The following is a 13,777-nucleotide window of genomic DNA, read 5'->3' as shown; positions in this document are numbered from 1 at the left end:
TATGTGCACACAAATGCCACCTCTACCATGTAAATGGGGGAATTTTAGTAGACACATGTGCAGATGAAATTACAAGTTTCCCCAATTCATTCCCAGTTCACTCAAGTAGAGGATAGGACTTCCTAACCCTCCTAGTTAACTAGCCTACCTTTTACCCTGTTAGCCCCAACTCTTAAAACCCCACTAACTTCTTTGGTAATTTTTGTTTCAGGACTTCATGCTATCCATAGCAGAAGTAAAGTTATGCAGTAGGGCACCCCGGCACATGCCTGAGAACTTAAATACTTACACGCAGATTTCATTGAGAAATCTAGGAACGCCCATGCTCCACCCAGACCATGCCCTCTCCCCACCCTTTTTTTGCACGTACTAGGAGATATGTGCAATCTTGCGCAATTTTAAAATCCGCATTGTGCGTGCTGGCCTGATTTCTGTGTATATCTCCCAGCTTTGACACGCATAGAGCTTTCAGAATTTGCCTTTTATTGCTTGCGATTGGACAAGGGGTTGATCTGATGTCATGGAACCCATTTCTTCCTCTCTATTTCTCCTTGCTTGCTGCTTTCAAGTTCACTTCTGATCTGCCCAGCAACTGAGCTATAACTACTGAAGACAGTACATTTTCTTATTGTTTGCACAGATTTTTTTGTTGTCATCTAATAAATATTGAACATTCTTTTTTGAAGCTTTCTACTGAGTGGTATGTGCATTTTTTCCTTTGATCTACATACTCTGAACCCAGAGGTTGAAATGCAGCCTCCAACAAGCTTATTTTCAATTATGAGCCTATAATTATCTGGTTTGAAAAACACCTGAAATATCTGGGTGCCATGTCACTCTTGATTGCTCCCTTACTTTCAAGATACACGTCATTCAACTAGTGGGTAGAATCCAAATGCTCAACAATATTCTTCACCAAATAGTTGACCTCCAATGCAATGACAGCTTTCTTATATTTTGCCAATACTGTGTCCCAGTTTGGTACAGAAGAACCCATACATCCAGGGCTCTTAACAATATAAAATTTGTGACTGGCTATATTCACTCATCACCCATACAATAGCTTTCAGGTATTGGTGGCATCTCTCCACCCAATATTCATCATGAGCACCAATGCCTCCACCTCATGAATCATTCTGAGCTTCATCCTGGTTACAGTTTTCATCAGTTGATTCATTTGGATTCCCCAGGTAGACAGCACCTTCAGTACTGACACACTTTCATTATTCACTTGCATCATCTGTGTTCTGCATTCAGGGCTTCTTCCCAGATGCCTGGGCTATGCACCTCTGGAAAGAGCGAGAGGAATCTGAGGAATGCATATTTAAAGACTTTATTGCAAACACTTCCAAAGTCCACTCTGCTCGGTCCTCGATAATTTCCCCTGATTCTATTTTAGCTTCCACCAAAATGGCCATGGTTACTTCCAACTAAACATATTTCATGTAGACCTGCATACTACCTTCATCTGTGAAAGTGATGTGCCTTCACAGAATACAAACCATATTGTTATATAATGCCCGATTTTCTGTTGTCCTCTAGTCTCTTTGTGCTTGACATTCTATCCTGAACTTGATTTCATTCTGTTCCTTGTGAATTATGACTTTGGTGTTTTGGTAATACGAATATGCAGTCTACATACCATATGATAATAATTATAGGTAATCATGTGCACTTTCCCTTTGAAAATTAGATACAAGATTTGTGGGTACTTGACTTTGCATCTAAATGGGCAGTTTAAAAATTGCCCCCTTTAATTCTAAGACATAATTTAAATAACTCTTAGTGAAGACATTATTTCACAAATTTACAAAATCAGTTACTAATTTTTTGATTCAAGCAGTTCTTTAGTTTTACCTGTAATCTGATCATTACATACAGAAATAATTTTTATAGATTGATTAAATAGTTTATTCTCATCTCAAATCAACAAAAAACATTAATGTCTGATCTGTTTTATATAAAGACTTTATGGTCCTGATTCCTACATTTAGAGCTTTCAGTAAAATGCTGTCTTTTCAAAAGGTGAAGATTAGAATTAGACTCTGATTTTTCTATCATAATAAATTGTAGATAGATCTCATAATAGTTGATAATGCTCATAGTTTACCATATTTTTACCCACCAAGGTCAAAGCAGTACATCCCTGGAAGACATTCTTCAGCATCTTGGTTTGAATTTCCTCCAAATAAATAGATCTTCTCTTTCACTATGCTGTAATGGAATATCATGAAATACGAGCAAGATTACATTTTTTGAGAAGATATAAATTAGAAAATCTGTATCTTAATTTTCCTGTTCAATTAGGTGACCAAGGGGATTTCAGTCAACTAAATAGGAACTTTGTTTTCGGTTTGTATTTTATTTCCCTTGGGGATTTATCAGTGTTTATTACAACAAAAATGTTTTTACCCAGAAAAATGACATTTTTTTCACTGATTTCTCCTAAACACTGATAAATTCCTGGAAAAATAAAATAAAAACTGAAAGTCCCTACATACAGTATAAAGCAAAGAAACATTCAAACACTTTTAAAAGGAGTGGAGGAGTAGCCTAGTGGTTAGAGCAGTGGGCTATAAACCAAGAGACCAGCGTTTGAGTCCCGCTGTCGCTCCTTGTGACTGTGGGCAAGTCACTTTACCCTCCATTGCCTCAGGTACAAACTTAGATTGTAAACCCACTGGGGATAGAGAAATACCTACAGTACCTGAATGTAAACCGATGTGATATGTTGGTATATAAAAATGAATATCAGAACAATACAATTTACCTTTTTATATTTAATATAGTAAATGTACAGAAATTATGGGATGAATTTTAAAACAGTCCCTGTTCATGAAAAAGCATGATTTTTATCAGAATTACTTGTGAATGAAAAAAATAGTTTGTTATAGCTTCTTATGGTCTGATATACTAGACAAGCCGTTAAGCCCGTTAAAACGGGCTACATTACATTTTGTTTTCAGTCCATTTTCTAACACAGCACCCTTCTACACTTTTTCTCCCTCTCTCCCCCTTCCCCTCGTTCACTCCTCCCCTTTCCTCCACTCAGTCTTACTCACCCTCTGTCTCCCACTGCCTTCTTCCCCTCACTCTCACCTCCCTCCCCTTCCCTCAGTCACTCCCACCTCTCTCCCCTTCCCTCAGTCACTCCCCACCCTCTCTCAATCCCATCCCCTCCCCCTCCTCCACTCCCTTTTTCTCTGCTCCACAACTTCTTACCCTTCCACTTACTCACATCCCTGTCTCTCACCTCTCCCTCATTCTCCCTCTCCCCCTTCCACTTACTCACATCCCTGTCTCTCACCTCTCCCTCATTCTCCCTCCTCCCCTCACTCTTCCCCACCCCCTACCTACCTCCCTCCCACACACTCACCCACTCCTCCCTCCCTCTCACTCAGTCCCTCCCTCTCACTCCCTCCCTCCCTCTCCCTCAGTCCCTCCCTCCCTCTTTCTCCCTCAGTCCCTCCCCCTCTCAGTCCCTCCCTCCCTCAGTCCCTCCCCCTCACTCAATCCCTCCCTCCCTCCCTCAGTCCCTCCCTCCCTCAGTCCCTCCCTCTCACTAAGTCACTCCCTCCCACTCCCTCTCTCTGTCCCTCCCACTCCCTCCCTCCCACTCCCTCAGTCCGTCCCTCCCTCGCTACTGGCCGCTACCGCCCGCTGCCGCTACCCGCCGCCCCGCTGCCGCCTGCCGCCGCCCGCTGCCACCGCTGCCCGCTACCACCACCGCCGCTGCTACCGCCGCCCGCTGCCGCCGCCGCCACTGCCACCCGCCACTGCCACCCGCTGCCATGTTTTTTTTTTCCTTACCCTGCCTAAGACCGACGTGCTCAACCGCACATGCGCAGTAGAGCTGCTCTCTACTGCGCATTTGCGGCACGTCGGTCAGGCATCATTTATCTAGTTAGATGGTTTCCCCATTGTTGGCTTGATTCACAAACCTTTTTTGCCTATAGACAGAGAAGTCAATTTTGAAAAGCCTGCATAATGGCAAAGAATACAGGTATTTTTACTACCCATAGTTTGTAGTTCATTTTCAAAGGTAAAATACATGTGTAGCTTCCCTTTAAAAAGTATCTAGTGTAAAGTACACAGGTCAAAAGCACCTATATGCTTTGCATTTAGTCTCTGTGCAGTGGGCAAAGGGAATGAAAATAGCATGTATATTTCTTCAAATGGCAGGTACACATTCTGTTTTATTTTCCTAACCTGACCATGCCCATAGGAATATCCCTTTTTAGTGCAATTAAAAGTATGCATGTTGTGGACCTCATGCTTTTTAGCTGCTCTAAGAAGGGCAATTGGTATTTAACCACAGAAATGATTTTGAAAATTGTCCTCAGAATGGGAAAAAAAGCTTTAGTGAATCAAGTAGTAGTGACGCTCCCAAATTTGTCCTAGGGGACCCCCAAACCAGTCAGGTTTTCAGGATATCCACAATGAATAAACTTGAGATAAAATTTGCATGCTATGGAGGCAGTTTGGAAACCCTTTAGTTTCCTTCTTCCTCCTCATTTACAAGTTACACATTTGAGTAACATTTAGATCCTACTTAAACTAATCAATTTGTGGTTCTGAATTCATTTGAAACAAATGGGTAAAATGCAAGGAATGAAAACATTTTTGTTTCATTTGTGGATCCCTGAAACAAATAGAAGGTGCCCATGAATTTAAACATTATTATTTCATCCTTGTTTATCATCCAAGTCTATAGCACATTGAAAAGTGCTACACTGAGAAAGCTGTAGTGAGACTGCAATCAACCATTGCTTGTGGGAGGTAGCAGCTGGGCCAGACTGAGGCAGGAGAAGCAGGCAAGTTGACAAGATGGAGGACCAATCAAGTTGAAGCATTTTAAAACTAGCCTATAGCTGGTATCTGGATCAAGTGATGCTGCCATCCTTCCACTGAAAGGTCTGAGCATATGCAAAGAAACTCAATTTTTTTCTGTTTGCAAAAAAGCTTGTCTTTTCAGAAGTTCTCTTAGAATCAAAGAAAAGCTTTAAAAAGGAAGAATTTTGGCATTGGCAAAGGGCTTTTTCTGATCTTCACTGCTACAGTCACAGTGCTCTTACTGTGACAGAGATATTGCTTTTTGTGTTCATTGGGGCAAGATAGTGGACTGGAGAAGATACAGAAGCAGTAAACTGATTTTTTTTTTTTTATCTGTCTGATTCTGCACAGTGTACTGCTTTGGTTATCTGTGGTCAGATAGAAAGAGAATAAACTGAGAAGTGCTGACAGTTTTCTTTTGTGTATAACAAGAATCGGTCAGCAGTGCACACACATACTGTGAAGGATGGTGTGGATGTGAACCCTTTGTGCTGTGGCATAGTTGATGAACCTACGAGGCCTATGCAGGCAGCTGGCAAACATGCCCTGTAGTGGGACAAACTGGACCTTCAGCTATACCAGAAACATCACCCACAGGTTAAGCCCTTGGATTCTGGTGAATGGCAGGTCTTAGGTGGGTCCCTAGGCTGGTGGCTAGCGTAAGAGTCCAATGGCACACTGGGGTCAGGGAAGGCAGCTGACTAACAGAACTGGAGATAGGCCAAGCTTGGGGCAAGCAACAGACAAGGGTGGTCAGGTCTAGGTGACAAGCAATCATGATCAGGTCCAGGCAAGAGATCAGGTCGAGGTAGCAGGCAACCATGTTCAGGTTCAGGCAAGAGGTCAAGATCTGGACAGTCAGGCCAAGGAAAGATACAGACACACAGAAGATACTGGACGAGATGGAGAGGACAAGACAGAACTGGACACAGAAGGCTGGAGAAGACAAGGCTGGACAAGGCAAGGCTGGAGACACACAGCTGGATGAGGCAAGCCTGGAGAGACAAGGCAGGAATCAGGAATGCAGTACACAGGAACCAAGAACTCAAAACACTACACACACACTGCAAAGGCAGGAGACCCATTGCTGAGATGAGGAACTTCTGTGGGGCTTAGCTTATATAGGCCAGGAGGCTAACATTATCTGGAGGTGCTGCTCAGGGTTTCCCATCATGGCATGCATATTATGTGAATAAACAAAAAGCACCTCTTCTTTGTTTTGTAATTTTAAACGTGGCTCAAAAAATATATCTGAGGGACAGTGCTAATGCTGTTTCATGTGCAAACAATTGAATATAGAAAAATATTTGTAAGAGTACCGCATCAGCAAGCCTGTCAACGTATTCAATCCGACGCAATTGAACCATTCGGTCTTATCATCTGCGGCTCTTTGCAGCTGTATAGCCCATGATTAATGGACGGCTGTATCGCCTGCGATGTTAAAAATATCAGAATGAAGAACTTCTAAAGCTGCGTCTTAAGCTCCGTCTAGAGCGGCACTGAGGCTAGTAATCTGAGTGTCACGGCTGGAGAAAGCCTATGGCAATTTGACTATTTGTGCGTCTGTCCCATGTACAGTCAAGAAGCCGTGAAGCTTGCAAATGATTATTTGTATATTGTCTATTGATATTGCGGCTCATTCAGCCTGTAACAATGGCAAACAAATCATCCATATGCCTCGACTGTACAGTGTTAACCAACCCGACAGCGGCTGGTGTTTCGCTGCTAAGCTGCAGCTTCGTCAGGGGTATTTTTCTCTTTTTTCGTGAACGCCAGGTCTCACAATGATTCTGTCACTTTTCACCTGGATGGGCAAGAGGCCCATGCCGGCTCCCTCTGTTGCTGTTTCCTTCCACCAATGCCGAATGCCACAGTTGTGGCACGGCACCTTCCACATGCTGCTGATGCTGAAATCCTTGTCCGGCCTCCTAGTTGCATGCACGTCCCTACGGGGAATTTGAAGGGCCAGCGGCGGGACAACTCTCCTTGTCCCAAGGAGATGTCGTCAGACGTGTTGGGTATTTATACCCTGCCCTGGCACCACCACATCACCTCAACAACGAGTCCTGCTCATCTTTGAGTGCGAGTTGTCTGCGTTCCTGATTCATGCCTTGTCTCCTGCTCCTGATTCCTGGTTCCTGCATTCCTGTTCCTTACCTCCAGTTCCTGCCTTGTTCCTCGACCCCTCGGACTGATTCTCTGGTTCTAACCCTGCTTCATTGACTCTGCTAGATCTCCATCTGCCCTGACTCCAGCCTGGTACCTCATCTCTGTTTGTTCTCTGCCTGCCCTGGACTTCCAGCCTGGCCTTTGTCTCTGCTTGTACACTGCCTGCCCTGACCTCCGGCTTGTTTTTGTTCCTGCTCATCTGTCACCTGCCTCGACCACTTCTCAACTCACAATCCAATGTCTCGACAGAGAGAGAGACCCACGTCTAAGTCCTGCTGGTCCCGGTACCCAAGGGCCCAACCTGCGGGGAACGAGGACTGGTATAGGTGAAGGTCCTGTGGGGTGTTCTTCTCCGAATCCACCTCCTGATGACGAGGACCAGCAGGGGTCCTCCCCTGGTGGTAGCAACAATCTCGTCTAGGCCAAGGGTCCACATTCCTAACAGGTTGCTGAGGCCATGGACCCGGCAGACCTGAAAGGCCTGCAGGCTATCCCAGGATTGGCCCAGAGACTCCAGAAGCAACAACTGTGCCTGGATATGCTGGCTGCCATGGTTGAGCAGTTGGTAAATCATCTAGATGCCCGCCATTCCGGTGATCAGCACTCACCTTCCTGCTCCAGCAACACCGCCTACACCCACTGCGGCGCTCCATCTACCCGAACTCCCGCGCTATGCACGGGAGCCATGGCAGTGTCGGGGGTTTGTAAAACACTGCTTCATGCATTTTTCCCTGCAGCCATCCCAGTTTAGCAGCGACAGTATCAAGACAACATTCATCTTGTCGCTCCTGGAAAGGAAGGTCCTGGCCTGGGCCTCCCCTTTGTGGGAGCACAGGGATACCTTGCTGCACAACCTCCCACATTTTGTATAAATGTTTAAGCAGGTCTTTGACGACACTGGCCGACAGACCACAGCAGCTTCCGACCTCTTTCACCTTTGCCAGGTTCGCGCCTGTTGGCGGAGTACACGGTGGAGTTCCGCATCCTGGCTTTGGAACTGGGATGGCAGGAGGATAGCCTAAGGAGCATCTTTTTAGAAGGGCTGTCCTCAAAAATAAAAGACAAACTGGACACCCAGGAGCTGCCTGAGGCCTTGGAGGGCCTTACTGACCACTCCGGGCATGTTGACCAACGCATCCAGTAGCGTCTTCGTGAAGTCAGGCCTGGTCGTAGAACAGTACCACTAGCCCCTTCCTTCTCCCAGCCCATGATTCCGTCTCTGCCTTCTGAACTGGGTCTAGTGCAGGGAGAGGAGTCTATGCAGCTTGGCCACAGTCGTCTTATCCCGGAAGAGAATCAGCGACGACAGTCTTCAGGACTGTGCCTATACTGTGCCGGCAAGGGGCAAATGCTGGCACAATGCCCCAAAAGGCCGGGAGACTCCAGAACAGGAAGATGATCCTGGGCTACATTGCTCCAATTCCCCAATGCACCGCACCCATGACTATTTTTCATTCTAATGGTGCTTTCTTAACCCAGGCTCTAATTGACTCCGGAGCTGGGGGAAACTTCATCCTCACAGACTTGGCCAGCCAACTGGGCCTCTCTATGATACCTCAAACGCCACCACAGGTGATTTCCTCAATCCGTGGGGATCCATTGCCGGGGAGGATTACCCACAAGACCGCCCCGGTGAGGCTATGTACCGGCATCCTCCATGAAAAAGAAATCTTCTTCTTCGTTCTAGAGAAGGCAATACATCCAGTGGTTTTGGGCCTCCCTGGCTCCAGACACACTTTCCCCGCATCAATTGGGAGACCTTACAGATTGCCGCCTGGGGATCCCACTGCCACACCGCCTGTATCTAAGAGATGTCACAGCCTAGGGCCCTCCTGGCCTCTGCTCCACTCGCCCTACCACCGCAGTACGCCAAATTCACCGACATTTTCTCCAAAGAAAAGACGGAGACGCTACCTGAACATCACCCATTTGACTGTGCCATTGACCTCCTCCCAGGCACTACACCACCACGAGGGAGAGTATGTATACCCCCTATCACTTCCAGAGACCCAGGCCATGTCTAAATATATTCAAGATAACCTTGACCGGGGATTCATTTGCCCCTTTACCTCTCTAGCTGGCGCTGGTTTCTTCTTCATAGCTAAGAAGGATGAGTCTCTGCGGCTCTGTATTGACTACTGTGGACTGAATGCCATCACCAGGAGAGATCGGTACCCATTACCACTTATTCCAGAGCTGTTGGATCATCTTCAAAGGGCTAGGGTGTTCATGAAATTGGACCTCCGAGGGGCCTACAACCTCGTACAATTAAGACCCGGCAATGAGCGGTAGACCACCTTTAATACCAGGGGCAGCCACTATGAATATTTGGTGATGCCTTTCAGCCTTTGCAACGCCCCCGCGGTCTTTCAGCACCTCATGAATGAAGTCTTCCAGGACATGCTCCACTCCAGTGTCATCATGTACCTGGATGACGTACTAATATACTCCAAAGATCTGCCATCCCTCCGCCGAGAGGTTAAATGCATACTTTAGCGGCTACAGGACCATAAGCTATTTGCCAAGCTGGAGAAGTGCTTGTTTGAGCAAGAGTCTCTGCCTTTCCTGGGCTTCATTGTCTCGACCACCAGGTACCACATGGATCCTGAGAAGACTTCCAGCATCCAGAACTGGCCACAACTGTCAGGCTGCGGGCCCTACAACGGTTCTACAGGCACTTCATCCCTCAATATTCCTACCTGATGGCACCCTTTACTACGCTCACCAAGAAGGGGGCCAACCCCAAACAATCGCCGCCAGAAGCAATTGTGGCCTTCAACGCCCTGAAGAACGCCTTCCTTCAGGAACGTAACCCTCAAAGTCATGAGTAAACGTCCCATATGAAAACAGCACAAACTGCCAACACTCAAACTGTTACAACCTACCTATGAAAAGGCAAAACTTCAAATATGACACCAGGCCCTAAAACATCAATACACCTCCTACTAGGAAAACAGAATAAGCCAGGCAGCTATAGATCCCTACACAGAAACTACATAGTAGTAGAATACTTCACTTTGGTCACAGTTGCAGAACACAGACAGATCCTCGCCAAATGCAGAATAAAGGGACCATAAAATAAAAATAGAAATGTGCAGGCAAAAACTGAACTGGAAATCACAATAAGTTGGAGTCTATGCAATGCAGCAATGGAAAAATAGAAAACACCATCATTCCTCAATAAAACATTAAACAATAAAATCAAGAACTATAAATCATAAATCACAATAGGAAAATCTTATTAAAATATATATTTCAAAGCAGCTGATGAATAGAATATCCAGTAATTTAACTCATATACAAATTTCTGAAAATTTCCCAATCACCAATAAAATATTTCAAAAACAGCAGACATCAAATAATATCCTATAATTAAAACTAATAAGGATGGAAAAAAATCCCTGGTTCTCCATACCCAGGAATTTTTAATTCCATTCACCTTGAAATGGTCATGAATTAGTAGTTCTCTATCATACGTTACATAGACTCATATGCTCCCTCATGCACACAGTCACTCTTTCTCACTGATGTGCTTGCTTGCTCTGACACACGTGCTTACTGACACACATGCTCTCACTCACGGCCTTATGCATGCTCTCACACATATGCTGACTCATCCACTTTCCCTCACACACATGCTCACTGATACACTTGCACTGTCACACTCACACATGTTCACTGGCACACAAACTCACACCGACTCATTCGTCCAGTTATCCTCACACACATGCTCAGATTTATGCATATTCACACTTGCTGTCATTCTCTCCCTTGTACACATGCTCACTGACATACTTGTACTCTAACACTCAAACATGCTGACATACACACCCTCACTGCTTCATACATTCAGTCATGCTCGCTTATGCTTGTTTTTCTCCCCCTTTGTCTGTAAATAAATAAAACAAACATTTTTACTTTATTTGGTAATTAGGACAAATCCATGCAGGGCCCAAGAGAGGAGAGGAGTCTGAGTGGGCTTTTGAGGGAGAGGCCATTTGGTGTGGGAAGGCCTGAGGTCTGTTAAGCCACTTAAACCCTGATGTAGTTTGTTTTTATATATCTTTTTGCTGTGGCATGAGAATGAAAAGAACCTGCCACAGATGAAAACTGAGGGAGCTGGGTGGTAGGCAGGAAATATGCTAGCTGCCTCCCGCCAGCAAAAACAGATGTGGGGCAGGCGAGAATGGAGGCAGTGGGAGTGTTTTCCATGGCCACAATGATGATAAGGTACAGGTCAAGTGTAGTGAGTAAGCCCATAGAACTGTGGCTGCTGCCACGGGGAAAATTCAAAAGAAGCACTAAGTGGAGGGCTTCGGGGAGGCTCATGCTCTCTGAGGAATGTCACATGGCTACTGTTGGTCGCTGTGATTCTGTACTAGGCATGTGGCCGCAGCAACCAACACCTATCATGTGATTAGGGTGACCAGCCCACCGGGGCATGCCTGAAGCCCCAATAGGCCAATCTGCTCCTAGTCACATTCCGCTGATCTTTTTGAGCCAACATGTGGAAGGGCCCCTCTGCCTTAGGATTGGAATGCATGAGAAAGAAAAGTACACAGCATGATTGATGGCTGGATATTGATGAGAAGGCCAGACAAAAAAGAGATATCATACATAAGTCACACTTTGAGACCAACACACTCCAGCGCTGAGTTTTAACGGTGATGAGAACTGCCTCACTGCCGAGATTTATGGATGACCTCAGAGACGTGAGCAAATATAGTATTGAATTGTAAATATATATATACTCTCTGGTTTTGATTTACTTATTCTTTGCATGCATTTTCTTATCTTCTATTATACTTGTATTATTTCTCCTTGTTTACATTATACCGTATTCTTATGTGCATTGCAATTTTTATTAGTCTTACTGTGAAAATAAATGTGAAAATCAGCTAAGTGTAGTGTGTAGATATTTCTGTTCATGTGTAGGAATTACAAAGAAAAACAATGCCACCTAGCGATCTTAACCACTCTCCCATTATACCATGAGCAATAATGTCTGTGAAATAAGCATGCATATGAGGAAGTTGTACAGAGCTGGTACATTTATAAAATTCCACTGGAAATCCATCTAATCCATGAGATTTCCTGAAAGGCAAGGAGTTCATAGCTTGTTGTATTTCCTGCAAGGTTATTGGGGAGACAAGTCAATCTCTGTCTTTAATGGATCAGACAGAATGATTCAAATGATCCATAAAGGAAGCAATCTAAGATGGTAAAGTGAAGAACTCAGACTGATACAGGATGGAGTAAAACAATTTAAATTGTTATATTATCTTCAAATCTTTGTGGACAGTGGGCGTTTCAGATTTTTTAATTGCCAGGACACACTGTCACTGTTGGCTCTTTTTCAAATAGCTGGTGAGTAAACAACCATGTTTGTTATCATCAGAAAGCAGAGTTGCTTACCTGTAACAGTTGTTCTCAAAGGACAGCAGGATCTTAGTCCTCACATATGGGTGACATCTCAGGATGGAGCCCAATCACGGAACACTTTTGTCAAAGTTTCTAAAACTGTGACTGGCACCTACTGGGCATGCCCAGCAATGCACTGACCCTGCATCCAGCAGGGATCCCCCTTCAGTCTCATCTTATAGTAAAAAGTACGTGTGAAAAATAAAATAAGAAAACTTAAATGAACCCAACTCCACGGGGTGGCAGGCGGGTTTCATAAGGACTAACATCCTGCTATCCTGTGAGAACACCTGATACAGGTAAGCAACTCTGCTTTCTCACAGGACAACCAGGATGGTAGTCCTCACATATGGGTGAGTACCGAGCTGAGGATGCCCGAGCAAAGCACCAAATGCACCCAAAGACGTGCAACAGGCACAACAACAGGGGTGGAAATTTGGTTAGGAGGGCATCCTGAACCCTGAATGGGTCAGTGGAAGGATGTTGGGAAGTTAAACTGAAAACAAGTTGCGTAGAATGGACTGGCCAAAGATGGAATCCTGTGTGCCAGCCTTATCTAAGCAATAATGGGCTGCGAAAGTATGGAGAGAACTCCAGGTAGCAGCCTTACAAATATCAGCAAGCGGTACCGAATGGAGGTGTGCTACTGATGTTGCCATGGATCTGACCGAGTGTGCTTTTACACGGTCTTGTAGCGGAATGCCTGCTTGCTGGTAGCAAAAGGAAATGCATCCTGCCAACTAGGAGGAGAGGGTCTGCTTTCCCACAGGATTTCCCAATTTGATGGTATCAAAAGAAACAAACAATTGAGTGGATTTCCTGTGGGCCGACGTGCGGTCCAGATAGAAAGCCAGAGCCAGTTCTCCTGGTTCGAATGGGGCCTGGGAAAAAAGGTAGGTAGGATAATAGATTGGTTAATATGAAATTCCAACATTACCCTCAGCAAAAATTAACGGTGAGTGCAGAGCACTACCCTGTCATGCAGGATTTTACTGTAAGGCAGGTAGGTAACTAATGCCTGTAATAAACTAACTCTGCGAGCGGACGTGATCGCAAGAAGAAAAACTACCTTCCAGATGAGATAGCGGAGATCACAGGAGTGGAGAGGCTCAAACGGATGTTTCATGAGCTGTCCGAAAACCTCATTAAGGTCCCAAGCAGGGGCAGGAGGGCGCAGTGGAGGTTTTAAATGGAGCAAGCCTCTCATGAAACGTGATACTAAGGATTGTGTTGAAATGGAGACATCCCCTATACCCTTATGGTATGCAGACATTGCACTAACATGCACCCTGATAGAGGACCTTTTTAGGCCTAACTCTGACAGGTGCCAGAGATAGTCTATGAACCTCGCAGT

At 45.1% G+C, this 13,777-nt stretch overlaps 1 protein-coding gene across 4 annotated transcripts in view; it reads right to left on the bottom strand.

Annotated features, from left to right (window-relative positions):
• The window catches only part of LOC115100073 (acyl-CoA-binding domain-containing protein 6-like), a 304,213-nt gene that overhangs the window by 227,358 nt on the left and 63,078 nt on the right, over positions 1 to 13,777 (bottom strand). For all 4 annotated transcript variants that reach the window (XM_029618279.1, XM_029618270.1, XM_029618251.1 and 1 more), the window contains one exon: positions 2,126 to 2,214. In XM_029618279.1, coding sequence (XP_029474139.1) covers positions 2,126 to 2,214 — 89 coding nt within the window. The remainder of the gene's footprint in view (positions 1 to 2,125; positions 2,215 to 13,777) is intronic.

This window comes from Rhinatrema bivittatum, chromosome 1 (genome assembly GCF_901001135.1).
Source record: "Rhinatrema bivittatum chromosome 1, aRhiBiv1.1, whole genome shotgun sequence".
NCBI lineage: Eukaryota > Metazoa > Chordata > Amphibia > Gymnophiona > Rhinatrematidae > Rhinatrema > Rhinatrema bivittatum.
Note: the sequence above shows the minus strand (reverse complement) of the source record. Positions and strands in the feature narration are given on the sequence as shown.